Below are 21,677 nucleotides of genomic sequence, written 5' to 3'. Positions count from 1 at the left end.
GCTCATTGCATGGGGCTGCAGGCAGTGTGTTTTAAAGAGCCAGTCACTCTAGCAGTCGTGATAACAATGACTTCGGCACAGCCATTTCAGTGCGCTGATCCAAAAAGAACACACAACCATCCGAATCTGTCAATCTATTTTTCTCTCGATAAAATAGCTTCAGAAAATCTATAAGAATGCATGTTGTGTGTGGTGCACATAATTGCTTTCAAATATGCACATCATATAGAATTTGCTATCCTGTATTTGACTGCTGTGCAGATATCAACTGGATTTGATCTCAGTAGCATGAGTCTGCCAGAAGGACACATAGGGGCTGCCTAAGGGATGTGGTGGTGTGAAATGAGTATGTAATTATAAAAGGCTTGTTATGGAGGCGGATGCTGATCACGCTGCTCCGTGTTAATGTGGAAATGTGAGGGTGAGAGTGTCTGAAGCTAATCACTCGCCACTGATGTCTGACTGCCACGCTCGAGGCCACTCCAAACCTTTCTCTCAGTTTCCACCGTAGTCTCAATTTTGAAATATACTTTTTTTAAATTATTATTATTATTAATAATATAAAGCTGCTTTAATCAAATGTACATGTAAAGCAATCAAAAGCAATGTGGATTGAGCTTGTAAATGCTCTGGGTTCTAATTTACAAATTCAAATTATTTAAATAGTTAACTACACTTATGACATGCACTTTCCATACCATTCAGAAATATTAAGGAATATTACTAATGGCAAGCTAATGGATGTGATTCAGCTATACACAGACTAAATACACTCTCAGGAAAAAGGTGTCACTGGGGATTTATCCCTTAAAATAATAATGCACCGTTTATGGAATTAATATGTGCCTTTAAGTTATGAATATGCACAAATTGGGGGCACAAAGCTGTAACTTTTTTTCAAAGGATACCATCCCAGTGTTTTTGTACCTTTTTTTCTGAGAGTGTATTAGGCCCACATTAACCTTTACCACATAGAGTAAGTGCGTCAGAGCCACAAGAGAAAAAGAGCATAGACAGGAAGCGATTGTATGTGTGCACATAGAATAATTGAGTGTTCCACAGTGAGTCATTCTGGCTGGTCGTCGTTGTTCAATAATCATGAACATTAACTTACTATTTATATACTGCTCTCTCAGGACTCTGAGCCAATCAGTGCCTAACTCATAGGGCTTGTATGAGTCACTGTGACGAAGGTCTGTTTCCCCACTCTCATCTGAAAAATGGCAATAAGGCTGTATTGTTAAGTTATAACTGTAACAGCTGTTGACACTGTGTGTGTTTATGTTTCCAGGTGTGTATACAATATAATAATATATATTCATTTTTCACTTTAAGGTTGTGGCACAAACAATTTTCATTATAGGCTAGTATTTTTTTATCGTTTCATTTTTTATTTTATTTTAGATGGGTACCAGTCCCAAACCATCCCACATGTATAGGACAAATAGAACAGTAAGAATAAAATAATATTACCAATGTCAAATATATACAGTATATTGTACCATAATACAAGCATCTTATTATATTCCAATATTATTCCAGTAATAGGCAAATACATAAAATAAACAGGTGGTACAAAAAAGCTGTCACTGGGGTGATACCCTTACAAACGTTTGTCATTTAGGTAATAATATGCACACTATAGGTAATACGATGTACATTTAAGGTACTAGTATGCAATCTTTAAGGGTAAATAAGGTACAAAAGTGTACCTTTAAAAACTGTACATTTTCTGAGAATGACATTTTAGTCCTGGTATTCATTCCAGTACAAAGCTCTTTACATTATCTATATTTCTACTACTGCAGAACCCTTAATGCAATCCAGTTGATCCTTACAGAAGATGTCTAACAAGCATGTCTAACAAATTATATATCTCATGAACCTTACACATGCTTTTTGACAATGTTTAAAGTCATCATTCAGGAGGATGCAATGCAGGTTTCATATTAAAATCAAGCAGACACATCAACTTATTACTCAAAAGGTGCATTTAGTTACCCAGGGGTCGGCACAAAAGAGGAAAAAGGTGGGACTGAGTTACTGAGTCCTTGGCCCAGAGCTATGTGGAACCACAAAGATCCTCCCGAGGGCAGGGACACTGATATTAGCTGAGGGGGCCCCAAAGCAATACACACTTTGGGCCCTTCCCAAAATGTTTAGAAAATTTTGAATGAAACTTGCAACACAACATTATGTAAAGGAACTGAAGGTTAGGATTATGTTTCCCAGATCCCCTCTGTACTATATTCTTGCCCCAGTCTTCCTGGATATTAACTGAAATATGTTGTTGACTCTATTTATTAAATATAAAAGGCACAAACACTTCTAAAACATATGTAGATCCAGTACTACAAAGTTTTCATTTGTTTAATATTAGCTGAGAGATAGATAATGATATAGGACTCATGTTAACTTGGAGTTTTTTTAATAGATAGGTGTGATTATATGCATTATCAAATGTTTAAAGTTGTTTATACAAACTGTTTGGATTGGTTATGAAGGTACAGTATGAATAATTGTTAAACTTTAATTTTACAAATGAATTTTCAATGATTATTCATGAATTAAACGTTGGTTGACAGACTGATTGTGATTTCAAATGAATTCTAAAAATATTCTGAACTGTAATTTTCCCACAGCTTTGATTGTGTTCAACCTGCATGGCTGATTGTTAAACCAAAGTACTATGCATTTTTACCCAAAAAAGTATCTGTAAGCAAGCCAAATGAGTTCCGAACAAATGTTTTAGAGGTTCATCTATCAGTTACGCATCTGCTCACTACACTTCTGTTGTAATTCTTTCATCCACTACCCCACCTCTATCTTTCATTTTTTTCATCAACATTCCATTCAAGTCATCAACATTCCATTTGCATTGTTGTGACAGACATTAATAGTCATCCAAGCTGGATGAAACTGTTCAAGTTCAATGTACATACTTCGCTCAATGCTGAACTTCATAGTCACTGAGGTGTAATATAATTAGTGTTGACGGATGAGTTACAACCAAGGAAATAATTTCAAACTAAGTCTGATAGAGGCTGTTTATTACATGCTCTACTTTTATTTATTTTTTAAAGATATTTTTGTTGGTTGTACTGTTCTTAAGGAGCAAATAACTGCAAAATCATCTTCTTGTTTCCCGTTGCTTAATGAAGCATGCTAGTGAATATTACTGGGTGTTGAAAATAGGTATAGCTAAGCAGGTATAAGTCTGGTTCTGAGAAGAGAAATTTCCTGACACCCATAACATAGAATTGTAATGGTCAATGAATTCTGAGTGACAGTAAGACTGGGTGAAATGGGGTGAAATGGATTGTGTAATTTAGTTCAAACCACTTGATTAGATTAGGCATTATTGCCATGAGATATCAGTAAAAAAAATAAAAAAAAACCAGGAAACAGGAAAATGCAGGACAAACTGCTAAACATGTCCGATGTCCCCCAATTTGTGTCTTTTCGCGTTGTCTAGAATATTTGTTCAGCAGGGCAGTATGTAAAAATAAATAAATAATAAAAAATAAAACATGAAAAAGTCGTGGCATGTTTTGATGTTACATGAGGCTGCAAGAGCAACAACTCTTGGTTCCAACACCAGCCTCAAGGAGACAACGATGGATGCACCCGAAGCTCAGCTTTACCCGCAAACGAAATTGCACCCCTGGGTGCCAGAGAACATTTTCAAGAACATAAAACGGACATTTTAAAATGGCTTTCAAATACGATGATGACTTTATTAACATGTTTCAATTGGCCAAACACCGGCAATTTTTTTAAAGAGTTTGCATGGTATTTTAATGACTTGATGACGAAGACTGCGGTGTACAGTTATGCATTTCATAAAACCACAGAACAACCAGCCAAACTCGAGTTCAAAACTTCCAGGCTCTAATGTTACCTTTACAACCTTTGTAGTAACTGCGACAAGTGTAGGTTTCGCATATTCAACGTTATACATTCGAAGGCAGCAGAAACTTCGTATAGTCATGGATTTAAGATGTATATGTGACAATGAATTCTTGAAAACATCCCTTTGACCAAACCCTTGAACCTAGAGAGCTTCTGCTTCTTTTTGCAAGGTCTTTAAGCAATGTTTAATGTTCTCATTTTAAGCGTGACAGACATCTAAACTGTGCGCTGACAGGGAACAGAATAGAACGAAATATTTCGTTGCATTCAAAGTTTCATGCGCACCAGCATTGAAGGATAATCAGAGAGGTAATTCTATTGTATAACGATCCTTTCTCCTTTCAGTAGTTAAACAGATTCTTATGTAGTTTATCCAGATTATTCACAGTATTTTTGTCAGTATACAGTAGCTTAGTCAGAAGAGAGAGCATGTGTCAGTTGTTCTGAAATTTAATCTGAAGCCACAGTTGTGTTCTTCTTGGTTTGCGGTGCTGTTAGTACTTACAACACTTGTATTTTATTTTGCTAAGTGCAGCCCATCCTAAACTATGTTAGTACTTGAAGCACAGTATGTAGAAGACTTGACCCAACTCTTTATTTAAAATGATTTAAACTACTAACATGAACATCTCCCATATGAGCACCAGAGATCAGCAGGTTTAAAATGTTAAAACATTGTTCTTTAATGAAACAGGTAGGCTAACTCAAGATTGTCTATTGCTAAAATTAGCTATTGCATTGGTTAAACTTCATTTTACACTACAGAATCTCCCATAAAATGACACAGATGGGTTCGTGCGATTAAACTATGTTTGCAATGCTACAATTCGTCTCCTGCACAAGATTCTTTAGAAGATGAACTTTTTATCTATCTGAGAAGTCAATTTTAACTGCATAATGTCAGTGAATACATAGGCTACTAATGTTTAATTGAATAGTATATATTCAAGTATTTTTGCTGCTGTTCAGCAGTAATTGCCTTATAAGGAAAGGCAGTCGTGCCTCTCTGCAATAGGCTGAGAATTGCCGCCTGCAGTTAACCCTTATCATGCTGAATTTTTCTGAAGATTTGTACCGTTTTGTGGCCGCAAAGTCACATTAGTATGTTTGTATGATTGTGCATATTATTAAGTGTATGTGTGCAAGTGTATCAGTGCATATTTTGAGTATTGGTGCACATTATTAAGTGAGTATTTCTTGTGTGTACATTATTTGTGTGTGTGTGTGTGTGTGTGTGTGTGTGTGTGTGTGTGTGTGTGTGTGTGTGTGTGTGTGTGTGTGTGTGTGTGTGTGTGTGAGAGAGAGAGAGAGAGAGAGAGAGAGAGAGAGAGAGAGAGAGATTTCCCACTTAAGATTGAAGATTGTACGCACAGCTTTTGTGGGCACATGCAGTGAATGAGTAGTCATTGCCCAGGGTTTTCACACATTCGTTTGCCACTGCAGTTTTTTTTCACAGGTCCTACAGCAGCCGTTGGCCGTCAGAAGGCAGATGTCAGATGAAAATGCCTATCAGCTAGTTGAGTGCTAGAGGCTTTGAAGACCAACCACAGTGACCTACATATTGTAGCCTATATTTTCAGTAAACTCTAACGTGCGCTGAGTCTAAACAACTACATTTTGTTGATCATAGTCTAATGTAGCCGACTTGTATCCAAACAACAAAATAATTTGTAACCTCTCTTAATGCAGTTTTCCCAAACGAAGACAGATCTCGGAACATAAAAACAACTATTTAGGACGAGTAGCCTAGGCGTGCGTCTACCAAGTAGACAGAATATCACGTTTTAAACTTAACATGCACCAAATCTTATATCCAAATTAAATTTAGTCAAGTCTTCGTCCTGGTCAAACCAAGTCTTGGACACCAAAAAATGTCAAAGAGGGACATTTATTATGGTCATGGTGTCAAGGTAGGCTATAGGTTTTAGTGTAGGCTAACATCGGTGATTTGTAGGTGTTTGTTCAACATAACCAAACAAGCATTTGTTCATAGAGCTTAACTCTTTACTTTAGTATAGGCCTTTCATAGAGCAGCTATTCATTTATAATATTATCTTCTTCAAACTTGTCCCTGCACTGATAAAAAAAAACTTAAAATGGAGGGTAAATCGCACATTAAAAAAACAAAAAAACATTTCAGATGCTGATAATGATTTAGCCTGTCAGTCACCCGAAACTGCTAAATGTGAAGCAATCAAACTTGCTTTAAAAAATGGTTTAATTGCCACGATTGTTTCCTACTTCACGTCATGAAGGAAGAATTCTCGCCCCGGACCTGAAGGGTTGCTAACGACTCTTCATTCGTTCGCTAAACCCGCGGCACAGGGCTGACCAGCCTCTACACCGCCCCTCCTGTGTGACGTCAAGCCCATAGCTATTTGCATGAAGTACGTTGTACAGCTCATCTGAGTTAAAACTGAGTCTCACTTGAGAAGCAATCGCGCGCGCATTGAGAAGTATTACAGCGCGCGCTGAAAATGGAGCTGCCCGCCGCGGGTGAGCACGTCTTCGCGGTGGAAAGCATCGAAAAGAAACGCATTAGAAAGGTTTACGGTTTTCTCTTAACACACTCTTCACATTGTTCATGTTGTAAGCGTATTAAACGTGCAAGTAATGTTTGTATTTTAAAATCGAGACCACAAGAGTATGGATTTGTTTCTGAAACTCGGAATAATAGTATAAATGTTTTATTTATTATATTTACAGCAATTTCCAATAGTAATTGGCTTTGTTTTTGTGATATTTGCAGGGAAGGTTTGAGTACCTAGTCAAGTGGAGAGGCTGGTCTCCCAAGTAAGTTTCCTTTCAAGATGTCACTTGCTTGCTGTGCTATTTCAATGTGTGTGTGTGTGTGTGTGTGTGTGTGTGTGTGTGTGCGTGCGTGAGTGTAAGAGAGAGAGAGAGAGAGAGAGAGAGAGAGGGGGGGGGGGTAAATAATAAATAATGTTTTTTATGGTTAATAATATTGTTTCATATTTAAGCTTAATGCTGTAGAAATGGGGTTCTGTAATGCAAAATAATCGTATATTTTAAAACGATATTATACTAACAGTAGGCTACCAAACAGTTATCAGTAGGCTATTTTTTACTTAATATTTTTTTTATCGGATCGTTCAACAGGACCTTGTTAGTGCCTCCTATAGTGCCTCCTGTTAGTTAGTCGTTCAGATGACAGCCACCACGTTAGATAGTTCGGTTGAGAGAGCTGGTGATATTCATGCTTCTCTGCTCTCCCCCTCTTCCCTCGCTCTCCACCTCCTTTCTTCTTTCTATAGATATAACACGTGGGAGCCAGAGGAAAATATTCTGGACCCGAGACTTCTCGTCGCTTTCCAAAACCGGTGAGACATAGATGCAGCCTTGGCTTGACGCTCTGACCTTGTACAGCCGAAAGGGGAAAAGGAGGGAAGATGCTTTCACTACCGCTGCGCTCGTGCTCATTCTTTTTCACTTTCTCTCTCGGTGACAGAAGGGGGAGCACACAAGAGCGGGAGAGAACTTGTGCGCAGGCGCGCAATTACATAGGCTATGAATTGTGTGACTGAATTGCCACGGTCAGAGCACAGCCATTAAAGGATGTTTACATAGACGTGGCCAGAAAATGTGATCATTTGAGACGCCTTGCAATCCTTGTGGAACCATTTATCATAAACAAACGTAGGCCACCGCTGTTTCAATATTGTAGCCTACTATTATTCATTTCGTCTGGGGCTGACAGATTTCGCTTTTAGACATCTCCAGATGCCCTAAACCAAAAAGCTTACAGCCGAGGTGTATACACACTCTAATTTACTGTATTTTGCATTACAAATGGGCAGTTTTTCGTGGCTACATGCGCATTCACGCCTCCTCGAAATTCCGCACACATTTTTGTCGGGTATTCATCCCCTTTGACTGGCATCTGCGTGCACCATTAGCGGTCTCCCTCGTGACAAGGAATTCTGTTTGGAGTAATTGCACGCGCCCCTTGAGTATAAAATCGTTCTAGGTCGTCTAATTAGGTTTTTGCAATATTGTTTTATAGAAGGTCGATGGGAAAATAGCTAATGGCCCATTTCTTTACAGCTCATGGACGTAGTTTGAGATAAAATAAATAAATAATATAAGCCAGAAAAGCCTGTCAAATAACCCGTCAAATAGCAGTATTATTAATATAATAATTTATTCATGAGTTTTGTCATCTTTCTGGTTTTCTTTTTTGTTTACCCTTTCTTTCTAACTGGGATTGTCCACCAAATTAGTAAACAAGGTGTGTGTGCTGTCTGACGCAACACAGAATGTTCTTTATTTTATGTAATCAAATTTTATGTAATGCCACTGGTGGGCAAATTAAGTGCATATTTAAATAATACACAAAACAGTCATTGACATGTCCCATAATGGGACAATGGTCTGAATAAATCAAAAGTTAAATATATTTGTGTCATGTGTTTCTTTCTATCATGACTTTGTATAATCTAAAACCCTTTTCTATTCAGGGAGAGACAAGAGCAGCTAATGGGTTATCGCAAACGAGGGCCAAAACCAAAACATCTTCTCCTGCAGGTAATATTACTTACAATCATGTCACGAACACAATGTACCCAATTAACTTCTGTGAAAGTCACACCAATACTTGTTTGTACTGTAAAGCTCATTGTTCATTTGTCTAATTTCCAAGGTACCATCATTTGCCCGAAGATCCAGTGTTCTTACAGACCTTCAGGGTGTGTCTCAGGATGAGGATAACCAACCCAAAGCAACTTCAGACCTGGTTCAAAGCCAGCAATACCAGCTTAACAGTAAGAAGCACCATCCCTACCAGCCCAACCCAAAAGACAAGCAGGGAAATGCACGAACAAATGGTAAAAAGAAGCACTACTACCAGCTCAACAGCAAGAAACACCACCACTATCAACCAAACCCTAAAATGTATGACTCCCTGTATCAGAGGCTCAGAGAGACCAAAGTTCCTGAGTTGACTGACAAGGAATGGAATTTATCTCCAGCTCTACAGCAGAAATGGGTTCAAGATAAGGATTCTGGGTGCCTCAGTAAGGTGAGGAATATTACAATGGAGTTGAAAAACCTTTCTAAACTAAATGGTAGAGATGACTTAAACGTGACTGCAAACAATGCAAAGGAGGACACAGCACCTGCCAATGGAATAAGCAGCAAACTGAAGATTGTGAAGAACAAGAATAAAAACGGGCGCATTGTCATTGTCATGAGCAAGTACATGGAAAATGGCACACAGACAGCTAAAATTAAGAAGGGAATGGCTGATGCTGAGAAAAAAAGGCAAGCACAGGACTGTAAGTCCTGTGGAACAGATGAGTGTACAGAGAAGATAAAGCACACAAAGAAGCAAAGTCTTGTAAAAGTGATAAAAAAGGACAGTAAAGCTGAGTCTGCCTGTTTGAGGTTTTCCAATGGACTATCATCTTGTAGAGAAGACAATCCTAAAAAAGCATGCTCCGTTGTGTTTGAACCAAACAACTCAAAGAAGCCTGGCAGCACCGGAGAGCATGCATCTGATGAACAACCCTTGAAACTGACAACCAAAACCAGTCTGACTCCATTGCCTTTTGAGATGAATGATCAAAGAGGCACCCAATCTACCCAATATGGTCCACCAACCTTCCCTCAAAAGCGTTGCTGCTCTGAGGCAGACAGTGGTAGCGGGGAGGCTAAGAGGTTCTTAAGTTCTCAGAGTATAAGTGCTCCAAATACTGACTTATCTCACTCTTGCAATGGCACCACAGACTTCAGTGACCATAAGCACTCTGGCGTACATGACTTTGAAATCCTGGACTTCAACCAAGAGGAACCCATAGACCTCAGCTGTGTAAGGTCGAGAGAAGAGAGAAACATTTCTACACATTCTCAGATTGGAAAATATATTGCAACTGGGAAAGAAGTGGTGTCCACACCAGGACAAGTAGAGATAGAAATGAAAAAATCTGTTCCAAGCTTTACACCTTTTCTGGGGAATATAATAATCACTGATGTCACAGCGAACTGCCTCACAGTGACATTCAAGGAGTATGTTAAGTTTAGGAATATATGATGGATATAAAGTCTATAAAGACTACTGACTATTTACTGTGAATTTGTAAAAAAAAATGTAAAGCATGTTTAATCATCAAGTCCTCAAACTTGCCTGAATATTTTGAAACAATCTAGTGTAAAGTTTTGATAGTTTCAGACTGCATTCAAAAAAATTAATTAATTTTCAAATTCACACATTGAACTATTCCATGATAGGGATAGAACAAATAAACTAAACAGGTTTTTCTGTTAATAGCTTGTTTCATATTAGCTCAAAGCTATTTGAAGTGCCATTATTTCAGAAGGCTTAAATACAAGGAGGAGCACTTGCTACACATGTAATACTGAGAAATGTTTTCTACTGATCTGTATTTTATAGTCCTTGTTTTAAAAAATGTCAATTGAAATGTGTTATTAAGGTTTGTCTAAGCATATTAAAAGTTTTATTTTATGTTTTTGAGTAAGATCTCAGTCTTTGCTTTTACTGCAAGCAGGTGTGTGATGAAAAGAGAAGTTCCATTTGCACTGATGTGAGACGAGCTAACAGATAGGCCATGTGAGAGATAGCAAAGCATCATTACTATCATGTAAATGCATAAGATATCAATATCAGAATGAACTTTGCACAACTCCTGAACAGCACAGATGAGCATGGAGGTGAATGACACCTAAGACTTCTGTTATGTTTTGGAGTAACTCATGTTTTAAGTGTAACTCATGTTTATTATTATTATTATTATTAGCTGACGGGGTTCGCCTAGTGTCACATTTAATTGATTCAATAAAAAGAAACATGGCAATTCCGCATACAGTTAGCCTACAGAGCATGATATATCATCCGCTGAAAATTAGGCACGTCTTTTGGAGTGCTGCATGGCAGCAGTATTGTCTCGCTTTTCGAAGCTAAGTTTTAGACAAGGCCTAACTTAAAACCCCCCCCAAAAAAAAGTACAGTATGACTTTATAGTGTAAAATTTTGCGTTAAGCTTATGTCGCCTACTGTAGGCTATACCCTTAGCCTACATGTGGACATTATCGAGATCAGGTAAATCATCCAATTTAAAACATTAGGGCTGTCAAGAATTTTGTCGCTGGATTCATTTTTGTTAAAGAGATGTCATATGTTTCAACTTGCTACAAGAAACATAGCTAAACAGGAATAGGCTATCTAAGAAAACTGAAATCTGTTTTCATGATGGATAGCCTATTCCCTCTAAACAACCATACAAAGAAATTCCTTGCGCTATCAGGCACTAAAAGCAGACCAGGGAAAGCAAGGAAACTTTCATCGCGCCTTCGAATGCATTTTCCATTTTTGTTCAGATAAGGTTTACGGTTGAGCCCAGTGAATGATTAGCCTAGACAGCATTTTACTCAAGCCATGTGGCGAGAACCTCAGGTTGTCAAAATAATGACAATAAAATAATAAAACACCTCTTACAATCGGATCGGACACTGTTGCTTACAATCTAATTCCATGAAATCGGTAAGGTGTAATAGCATATTTGCTCCTGTAAGTCTTTTCAGCACACATTTTGAGATCAGTGGTAAGACAGACAACGCAAAAAGGATTATAATAAATGGGTTTACCGCGGCTCTCAGAAAAAGTAGTTAAAACAGCGCTGACATTTCAACAATTAACATTTAACAGGCATTTAGGCAGTAGTCTTTAGCCTATATGTAACCCCCATAAAGCATTCTAGAATGTGAATGAATGTCGCTTTTAGAGATAGAATAGGCTATAGACTTTATATTTTATGTCCTCCAAATATAATAATATGCTAGCCTTATTTCTTTATAAACTTTCTTTATGCGCAAGACGGTCCATACAACCCCGACAAGAATAGCCTATCGTCAAAGGTTTATCGGTAAAACACACCGTAGGCTAGAATATTAGAATATTAATTATGATAGGCTTCGTGGTAGCTTTCGCTTGCTATCATGGAGCTTGTAAAGCTTTGAACAGCCTGATGTATAAAACCAGACTCTTTTTTGTGTGTGTGTCAGCGCTAACATGGCGGACAGCAAACGTCTCTTTCTCACGGCAAGACTGCTTGGATGGGCTCGTGGATGAGCTATTTGTCCATCCAAAAATGAAGCAGAGGTTGGTTAACCGTCAAATTTGTCAAAGATGGGCTTCGGAAAAGCAATGAAACGGAATCAACCATTTCCTCATGCTGCACCGTCTGAGATAAAGCTGCTTTCGCTGCGGTTATAAAATGGCTTCCTTTGGTCCATCCACTTTATTTGCGATCAGTTTATGAATTCAGCTTTACAGCGCATTTTGTCTATTGTTAATTTCACAAGGTTATTTAAAATATGCTTTGAACATATTATTTTGAAATAATAAAGTAATACAAATTATTTGAGTTAAACATTAGGCTATTTATGGGCACATAAAATAAAATAAAGCGTTGGATAATGAGAGGGGACACAGAAATGTTCTGAAAGCTGTGGTAGAAATTGCCACAGATCGCTTTATTAAAATAAAGTGATTTGATCATGAGAAAAGAAGCGTTCTAAAGCTGTGGTTGAGATATGGACCCTTTAACTGCTTGTGGTCATTGAAAGATTGGCTTAGGTTTAAAATAGCCTTCCTATGTTAATCACTTTAAAAAAAATAATATGATCTAATCTAATAGATTACATGTCGTCTTTAGGACGCTTGTAAACATAAAATAATCTGCAGAATAAACTATAACTGCAGTTGGACTACATACTTTCTTCTTCTTCTTCTTCTTCTTCTTTATTTACCTAAAATAAATAAATAAATAAATATTTTTAATACAAGGTTATCCCACATGTTTACTGGCGATGCTTAGATTAATTTTATTTGGCACGTATAGCCTATGTTGTAAACCGTAGCAAATGCACGACTTTTTTTATAATTATATGCCATTGAGATGACTGGGGAAAAGTGTCCCAATCAACCTGAATTTACTCTGGGTAAACTAATATGAAAGCTCTCGATTTAAAATCCCAAATAGGCCTATAACTATGGTGCCATTAAATATCTAAGAAGTCTTAGTGTATCCTAAATAATCCAACGGGAATAGGGAAACAATGTAATGATGAAAAAATGTTTTATCGAATAGGTACCTAGTTTTTAAATATTTTTATTTATTATTTATTTTTACTTTATCGAAAATGTTCTTAAAAAGTCTGCAGAAAAAAATTGTAGTAGGTAATTGCTATTTCCTTTGTAAATTGTGCACAATTTCTCATGCTGGTTGCCCAGAAACGAGCGAACCAATAATATTCTTCCAGCTCGATCGAGATCGCGTATACGGATATAACCACTGCACTGCAGTAGTCAAACCACCAATCATCTTCCGCAAAAAAAAAAATCAACCATAAGCCCTGTTTATGCATATAAAGACAAAAAAAAAAAACTGAAAACGCCTCGATTTTAGTTTGGAGAAAATTATTTTACAATCGTCAAAAATCTTGTTCAAACTGTTCATTGTTTTGCAGCGGATAGCCTTCTACATCATTTTCACTCACCGAATGAACCACTGCATGTCCAACGCTTAATTTTGCAGGGCACCAAGTTATCAATCAATATTATCTTTATTGATTAAGATAAGGCTATCTTTGCCCACATTTTATTTCTAAGAAATAGCCTACATTTAAACGCTTGCTTACAGTGTGAAAATGTATGTAATTCAGCCAGGAAATTAGCCTGTTTATTAATAACGTAATTTAGCTATAGCATCAGATTGGTAAACATTTTTTTGGCCACGAGTGGGTAATAAAAATAAAAAAAAGACTGTTTTTCCTTCACATGTCTATCTGACAATAATGTGCTGTGTATGATATTTCAACGATTATAGGTCATATTTATTATAGCCTATATATTCATCTTTTTTTTTTCTTTTTTTTTCGTTAAACCAACATAATTATGTTAGATTGTTTTATTGAATTATAGGCTATTTGGAACACACAAAAAGTCAATATTATTATATTTATTTTATGCAGGCCTATAGGCTACATCATTTATATAATATATAGCCTAATATTATATTATCTACATATTTTTCTCTAAAAAAAATAAATAAATTTAATCTCTAAAAAACATAAATTAATCTTATTTTTCTTAAAACATTATTGCTGTTGTTTCGAGATTGTTTGAGCTAAAAATAAAGTTAATGCAGTAACACCTGACTCACGTAATGTAAGGGAAACTAGGCTATATACAGAGGTTACTTTTAGAAGTGCATAGTAACTCTTAGGCCTACTAATAAAGATATAATAATTATGAAATGTTTCGTTGTTTAGTTGTCTTTACCAGAAGTTACTGTTGACTTGTTGTCATCTTATGAGCTATTAATTATTATTATTAGCATACATTATTACACCATTATTGTTTTTGTTTTTTATTGTCATTTATTAATAAATCGGGGTATTTTATAGGCGAAATATAGCCTAAAATAGAAGTAGGCCTATATTAATTAGTTTAGTTGTATAACCTTTTTTCTTCTAAAGGTTATGTAATTTATTTATTAAAACATCTTTTTGAACATCTTTTTTTTGTTGAAATATATATATATATATATATATATATATATATATATATATATATATATATAGTGTATAATATTCACTTAACTGGGTTTGCACTCAAGCAGTTTAGTAGTATGCTGTAATCTATTTCGATCTATTTGATTTTTGATTCTCATTTGGCAGCTAAATGTCTTACACAAAAGCATCACACAATTTATTTTGTATTTATTCATTTTATGTATTATTATTATAATTAGCCTATTATTATTTTCGAAAGAGCCAGTTGGAGACCAAATCTAAATATTCGAATAATTTTGAGCAGACGTGTGGCTACGGGATAAACATGAATAGGCTGTGCGGTCCGTTTTTCTTCATCAAGAATAGGCTAACAAAATCTAACAGGCTACATCCTAGACCTAGAGCAAATAATGTGTTACGAATAGCCTCAGATCATTGTTTAGGTGATATCACAGATTCAGTTTAATTACCGACTAGGCTTTTAGGCTATAGCCTAATAGGCTACATAAGAATCATTCGTTTGTACAAATCTAGGCTATTACTCTGCAGTAGGACACATCAATAACCCAACAATGACATGACGTTTGTCATGAAGACTTTTTAGCGGAATTGTTATTACATTTTTTGCGGAATTAGTCAAATAGTTTTGTGAATAGCAGAATATTGGTAAAAAAATAAAATAAGATGCCATACATTTTCCTATCATAACAGGTGTAGCCTATATTATATTAGCCTATTATTTACAGCTATTTACAGAAAAATCTTATGAATTATGCTTGTTTCAGAAAATACAAATTAGAGTTCATACAGCCTAGCCTACATATCCTGTAGCCTATCAGTTGACGTTTCATTGATGACGTTTTCCTGTATTCTAGTCTTGACGATTAAACTTTAACGTGTATTTGTTCAGGGCAGGCTCAGCCGAGGAGGTCTTATCATATTTTTTGTCAAGAATGCATGTATGTCACTAAGAAGCAAGTCCCGGCCACTTAGCAACAGCGGAGCCAATGAACGGCCTCAAAATGTTTCCACCTACAAGCGGTGCTAAGGCAACATGCTAAAGAACGTGATGACGTCTGGCTGTGCACGAGAGTATTATGGGCTGTATGGAATTCTGAAGCTAGAGCAGGCGGACTGGACTCGCGCTCGCAGTCAGCTAGCTTCGCTGCAAGCTAACGGTAGACGAAGGTAAACATGGAGCTATCGGCTGTCGGGGAGAGGGTGTTCGCGGCCGAGTCGATCATCAAGAGACGAATACGACGGGTATGTGTTGAGTGAGAGTGATATCGACATTTTCCTGCATATATGTGCTCATGTCTTCGGCTCACGCTAACGAATTCTTTTTTTTATGTGAATGTGTCTGATGGCACGCACAGGGTCGAATGGAATATCTCGTTAAATGGAAGGGCTGGTCACCCAAGTGAGTAATGCATGCATGCCCATCCTGTCTATCGTGCCTGTCTATCGTTTTAGTGACAGCGATGGCTGTCAAAATATCGCGAAGGCCATACATCAGCTGGCAGGTTAACATGCTGGTTATTACTGCAGACTGGTTTTGGCAGATGGCATGCTGCAACATTAGCTGGCCCTGCTGCTAGTGGCCGATAAAGCAGTGGTTTAAATGCAGCTAGAGATTGACAGTCATCACGTGGAACTTTTTTTGTTCTCACAGGTACAGTACTTGGGAACCAGAGGAAAATATCCTAGACTCGCGCCTTTTCGTTGCCTTTGAAGAGCGGTAAAATAAATAAATAAAGATTAATAATAATTATAATTATATTATTAGGCGGTCAAAAATACAGACATTTTCACACATGCTTTTGTATTTTCATTCAGGGAACGTGAGAGAGAAATATTTGGACCCAAGAAAAGAGGACCTAAGCTGAAGACTTTTCTTCTAAAGGTTAATGTCATTTATTTATGAAAATTGTTTTTGAACATATTTTTTTGTTGAAATATATATATTGTGTATAATGTAACTGGGTTTGCACTCAAACCCTTGATATTTGATAGCCTTGATAGCCTATACATGAATAAATAACACTTTTTTTTAATTAAAAAAGGGCATACTTTTGTTTTTTTTGCATTTATTTTTTTAAAATCATATATTTTTGCAGGCCCAAGCTAAAGAAAAGGCAAAGTGTTATGAATTTAGGAATGAATCATCCAGGGGCATTCATGTTGCATATTCCAGTCCAGAGCCTGTGATAACCCCTAGATCGAGAGAGGGACTGCGTGCTGTGGTTCCCACCATTTTCCCTCCCAGCACAGTCAACCGAGGGGAGAGTGTAAGGCATTCACCTCCAGAACCAAGGGAGCATCGTTCTCCATCCTCACCAAGACCCAGCACTGATGCATTTACCCTTGCCCCAAAAAAGAGAGGACGGAAGCCCAAATTACGGTTCACAGATGGCTACACAAGCTCCTTGCATCCAGGGCATGCAAAAAGAGCTGCAGATGAAACCATGGCAAGCATTCCTTCCAAAATGGCAAAGTTGGGTTTGGGTGAAGATGAAGAGAGATGCTCTGAAATGATTGGGAGAATTAAAATATCTCACAAGCACATGGATGCTACCTATTCACACAAACAAAACAGAGTTGTTCCAAGCAGGAGTACCCAGCACATTTCTCCAGAGTGGAATTTGCATTCCAGCAGGACTAATCCACAAACAAGCCTCTTTCACCACAAACACCTGAAGCATCATTCAGAACGAAGGACATTTGAACATGGTGATTCCTCCAGCAGACAGCCTTCACTTATCGCCAAAATCCCAGTGTCACGCATTTTTGGAGAGCCTGAGGAGGGAGATCCTTGGAGACCCTCCTTCAGCAATGTGGAGAAAGTTTTAGTTACCGATGTGACCACAAACTTACTGACTGTAACGATCAAAGAGAGCAGCACAGATAAAGGCTTCTTCAAAGACAAAAGATGATTTTGCCCTATTTCAGAGGTCTTTTTATTATCAAAAATATTCAGTATTGTGTATTGTATAAAAAAAAATCTTATTCCGTTTTCTGTCCCACTGAAATCTGTATTTATTGTGAAATCGCTGCTTTAAGAGATTTGCATGCTAGACATGTTAAACAGTGCTAACTGCGTCCGAATGCATACAAGAGTTCTTAGATCATTTGCTGTAAATACATTTTAATTACAAATTGTTAACAATAAATATATATATTAGTTGTTAGTCCCACACGAACTCAAACATTTATGTTTGCCTTAAAGTTGACATAGCCTATTACACATTTAGCGTCATATTGCGTCTTGTCATTACGTTTTGAAATCTTGTAATTTACGTTTTTTTTGTGTAAGTTTATATTGTCAGTTACCTTGTAAACTTGTGTCACGGTACAACAACCATATCAATTTACTGATGTAAAAGTGTAAAATAAAAATCTGTTTTTCATCTCAAACTCAAAAGTAAAATAATAATGAACATGTTTCTTTTGTTTCTTTTTGCTTCATCTCAAATTAGTATTCATAAATATTTAGTAATGAATTAAATTAACTTTTATTTATACTACATATTTTGTTGGGCGATTTTGTAAGTATTAAAGATCTGTAAAAAGTGCGAATAACAGTTATTTAATGGCATCTTAAATGGAAAAGCGCACGTCCAATGTCCATACTCAACGAGTCATACTGAATCATATTTACAAATATATAGAGGATAATATAAAAAAAATATATAAAATATAGGCCATATTATCCCTACATTATTTTTTATTTTTTTTAACCTGATGCTTAAATGTTTATTTGCAGAGTAGGCTACCATTAAATGCAATATTTGAAAAATTCCCAAACCTTTAATTTAGTTATACAATTACTTACTGGTTTTATTTTATAGCCTTTTATATATTTATTTATTTGGCCTTTATGGTTTTATGAGTGACACTTGACAAAAGTTTAAACTTTTAGGTTTATATAACATTTAATGTGCTTTCAAACAGTCACTGTTGGGCCTTCAGATATTGCAGTGTAAAGGTCAAACTCTTGTCAATGTTTATAGACACCATGCATCTTCTAAATTATCTTTTTAGTTTCGATTTAACTCGGTTGTTTACGTTCCAATCATAATACAACTAAAATACTCCGGACCGGACGCAAAATGATAAACCACAGTCACAATCAAAATTTGAAGCAAATCATTTTTATTTTGATTATTGGTTTCTTATTCAAAATGCTATTTTGTAATTCGTTTATAAAACACCGATTCTAAGATTTTCCATCTAAATCAGAAATCTATGCTCCTATACTATCGATGCTAAACCACGTGTCTTCGTGGTTTGTGTCTTTGGCCTCCTCAGCATTTCTGGATCTTTTCTTTTTGATTGCAATCCATTTCGTTGTCTTTATATCAGCATTGTCGTCACCGGAATTCTTGTCTTCAGCCTGAAAAAAAAAATCACTTTGCATTGATTTTGCACTCAACTAAGTTAACAAGTTTTTAGTAGCCTAAATGATAAACCCTTTCCTTGATAAAAGCAATGAGGTCGCAGTTACATTTAATTGTACGCCTTCTTTATAATCCATGGCAAAACAGCGCAACAAAAGTCCAAAGGAAACGTATGATTTAACCATGGTAAGTACTGCCTTTACCCGCCACACACAAAAATAAATAAGCATTATAATAATTTAAACCCTAAATAAAGATAAATAAACTATTTATCCTGTTTTTGTTGTTTCAGCTCCATTGTAAAAAATAAATAAATCCCAGATGATGTGAAGTGAGTAAAACATTATTGTTGCCTTTAACCAAATTGTTGTTGTCTGGACACATTTGAGTTGCAAATCTGACTTTCTTCACCTAATTCTCTTTTTATTTATAAAGAAAAGAGTGAAGGCACAATTTACATAATAGCCTTTATGAAACCATGAAGCTCAGACATTGCAGTCTTCAGTGAGAGATATAAAGCTTAAGATGAGAAGGACCTATGGATCACGGCGGGCCAGTTACACAGGGTAGCCGTAGTTGCGGTCACAACGAGGGAAGCAGTGAGGGTTCAGCCAGTGCTCCATATTGGTCTCTCGAGCCCTTTGCTCCAGCCTCTGCATATGTAGCATGTGTTCCTGAAATACACACATGGAGCTGAGTTCACTTATTGATTTAAGAATTTTGTTCTTAAAACCAGCAATGTGACCACAGATGCATATTCACAAAAACAAAGAATTGCAGGCTTTCATGCATTATGTTCGCATAAGCTTTGTTATTAAATATGTGAATAAAAGGAGTGGAGAGGTGGCTCCCCACCCTCATAGGTTCGTCGGGGTGTCCAGGCTTCTGTCTCTTAGTGCGGAGTAGCTGCTTTGCAAAGCTCTCCTTAATGATGGGGTTTGCATCTAGGAAAATGACATAACTGCATCAAGGTCACCTTTTCATACTGTAATTTCATGGTAATGACAGCATAATTTATTTATGTGACTAAATGTAACAAATAGATATAGAAACTGGTTCACAATTTAGGAGCTACATATGCTGTAAAAAAAAGTCATGCATATTTTTATGCAAACAAATAAGAATTCTTCTAAAAAATATTTTTATTAGCTACATGCTAATTTTCTTTTCTCTATTCTTCCTCAGGCGGCCATTCTGTCTTCTGAACCTTTATTCTTTCAGATTTCCTCGAGTCCTTTGGGGGTCTAATTTGTATGAATTTTGGCCTTTCTCTTTCCCTCTTTCTTCATCTATCTCCCTCTTTTCTCTCTCTTTCACACGGACACGCACGCACGCATACACATAGGCTACACTTCACTCACTTTCTCTCCTCCCTCCCCATTTCAACCCCTCCCTCCCTCCCTCCCTTTCCCAGCAGTGTTTCTCTATGGAAGAACACAAAGTACCCATTCATGGTCGCGTCTCCCCGGGGAGCGCGCCCTAGCGCGCGCGTGACCCGGAGCTCTGACCCGCGAGGGGTATGAAAATGAGCCCGTTACGGTAAACACCAACGTGGCAGATAAACAGCCGAACAGAATTTAATACGTTTTTGCCATGTTAGTCAATAATAAGATTATTTAATTATTAGAGGGCCGGAAAGTGCATGTAAATACATAATTTGAAAGACGAGTGTGTTCAGGTAAAAATTTCAGCAGCTAAAGCAATATGCTGGATATGAATATAGGCCAATGCAAAGCCTACATATAATGAACAATGACAATAGTTAGGCGGCCTATAGGCTAAGAATGAAAATAATCTCACAGACCTTCATATTAAATTATTTCAGTCGTATAGCTAGAAGTGCAGGAAGAAAAAAAAGAAAAAAAGAAAGAAAAAAAGAAGCTATTTAGGCTACTTTCAAAGGCCTTATATAGAAATATTATCTTTTTTTTTTAAAGTTCTTATTTAGCATGAAAATAAAACTCGGTGAAACTGCATACAAAAGCCACAAGCCATAGTAAAAAAGCTAAATAAAAAAACACAAACACAGTGATATGCAAATAGAACCCATGTTATAAGATACACAGGAAAAACATACCAGTGGAGAAGGCCAATAAGACAACGCAAAAAAAGCATGCCAACAGCTTCATTTTCACTTCTGTCCGTCCTCGGCTCGGAATAACAGCACTTGAGTTTTTACCAAACTTATGAGGAGGAGAAATACGTCATTTAAGTTGCCCCCACCACAGCACCTCTGCTCACAGGCCACTGGATACAGATTCCATAGATAGACGACTCCTGCCTGCACATCTGGATGAAGTAACAGACATATTCCACAAGATGTCGCCTTCACTTAAACTATTACGTCTGACTCTTAATTACGTCCTGGGTTAAAACACTTTTACGGTTAAAAAAGTGGCCGTGTGGGTGCAAGAAATGTATTGATAAAAAATATGGTGACAATGTTTCAGACATTATGGTGTATTTCTATCAATCTGTCCGAACTATCTGCTTTGCACCCGACAAGCATCCAGGTGGAAAACGATTAAATAAAAAAGGGTAGGCCTATTTCTATAAATGTTTTTTATTTTTTTATTTTTTTATTATAAACAGGAATTGACAGTGTACAGAAATCCAGACAAAACACCCTAAAAAATAAAAAAACACCTTCAGAATAACACAAGACAGACACAAAAAAATGTGCCTACCAAACAACATAAAAAACAACATTACCAAAATAATAAGATACATGACTAATTAAATAAAATATAATCAAATGTAATGCGTCACAGTCACACTGCATTCTGCGAACTTATTTTTTCACGTAAATTATGAAGG

At 36.7% G+C, this 21,677-nt stretch overlaps 3 protein-coding genes across 3 annotated transcripts; 2 read left to right on the top strand and 1 right to left on the bottom strand.

The window, feature by feature from the left end:
* Positions 1–6,303: 6,303 nt before the first annotated feature.
* LOC309513728 (E3 SUMO-protein ligase CBX4-like) lies at positions 6,304–10,393 on the top strand. Its single transcript, XM_082189709.1, has 5 exons — positions 6,304–6,458; positions 6,662–6,705; positions 7,188–7,253; positions 8,391–8,457; positions 8,573–10,393. The coding sequence occupies exons 1-5, from the start codon at positions 6,390–6,392 to the stop codon at positions 9,959–9,961; spliced, it is 1,635 nt and encodes a 544-aa protein (XP_082045835.1). The 5' UTR covers positions 6,304–6,389; the 3' UTR covers positions 9,962–10,393.
* A 5,149-nt stretch (positions 10,394–15,542) lies between these two features.
* Positions 15,543–17,904, top strand: cbx8b (chromobox homolog 8b). The gene is made up of 5 exons (XM_082189549.1): positions 15,543–15,726; positions 15,840–15,883; positions 16,136–16,201; positions 16,300–16,366; positions 16,581–17,904. Exons 1-5 carry the CDS (start codon positions 15,658–15,660, stop codon positions 17,394–17,396), a joined length of 1,062 nt encoding a protein of 353 aa, XP_082045675.1. The 5' UTR covers positions 15,543–15,657; the 3' UTR covers positions 17,397–17,904.
* A 688-nt stretch (positions 17,905–18,592) lies between these two features.
* On the bottom strand, positions 18,593–21,150 carry cUnh17orf67 (chromosome Un C17orf67 homolog). The gene is made up of 4 exons (XM_082189550.1): positions 20,938–21,150; positions 19,716–19,804; positions 19,397–19,534; positions 18,593–18,856 (listed from the first exon to the last, which is right to left on the bottom strand). The coding sequence occupies exons 1-3, from the start codon at positions 20,987–20,989 to the stop codon at positions 19,418–19,420; spliced, it is 258 nt and encodes an 85-aa protein (XP_082045676.1). The 5' UTR covers positions 20,990–21,150; the 3' UTR covers positions 18,593–18,856; positions 19,397–19,417.
* Positions 21,151–21,677: the final 527 nt, after the last annotated feature.

This window comes from Leuciscus leuciscus (assembly GCF_965113295.1).
Source record: "Leuciscus leuciscus genome assembly, chromosome: 14".
Lineage (NCBI taxonomy): Eukaryota > Metazoa > Chordata > Actinopteri > Cypriniformes > Leuciscidae > Leuciscus > Leuciscus leuciscus.
The sequence above is the reverse complement of the archived record's forward strand: the minus strand, read 5'-3'. Positions and strand labels throughout refer to the sequence as shown.

Bases quoted from the DNA above. Each gene is read 5' to 3' on its own strand.
- LOC309513728 (XM_082189709.1), top strand. From the start codon at position 6,390: ATGGAGCTGCCCGCCGCGGGTGAGCACGTCTTCGCGGTGGAAAGCATC. The intron at 6,706-7,187 runs GTAAGTTTCCTT...TTCTTTCTATAG, and splicing joins TGGAGAGGCTGGTCTCCCAA to ATATAACACGTGGGAGCCAG. The intron at 8,458-8,572 runs GTAATATTACTT...CTAATTTCCAAG, and splicing joins CAAAACATCTTCTCCTGCAG to GTACCATCATTTGCCCGAAG.
- cbx8b (XM_082189549.1), top strand. From the start codon at position 15,658: ATGGAGCTATCGGCTGTCGGGGAGAGGGTGTTCGCGGCCGAGTCGATC. The intron at 15,727-15,839 runs GTATGTGTTGAG...TGGCACGCACAG, and splicing joins TCAAGAGACGAATACGACGG to GGTCGAATGGAATATCTCGT. The intron at 16,202-16,299 runs GTAAAATAAATA...ATTTTCATTCAG, and splicing joins TTCGTTGCCTTTGAAGAGCG to GGAACGTGAGAGAGAAATAT.
- cUnh17orf67 (XM_082189550.1), bottom strand. From the start codon at position 20,989: ATGAAGCTGTTGGCATGCTTTTTTTGCGTTGTCTTATTGGCCTTCTCC. The intron at 19,805-20,937 runs GTATGTTTTTCC...TCATTTTCCTAG, and splicing joins CTTATTGGCCTTCTCCACTG to ATGCAAACCCCATCATTAAG. The intron at 19,535-19,715 runs GTGGGGAGCCAC...TGTGTATTTCAG, and splicing joins ACCCCGACGAACCTATGAGG to GAACACATGCTACATATGCA.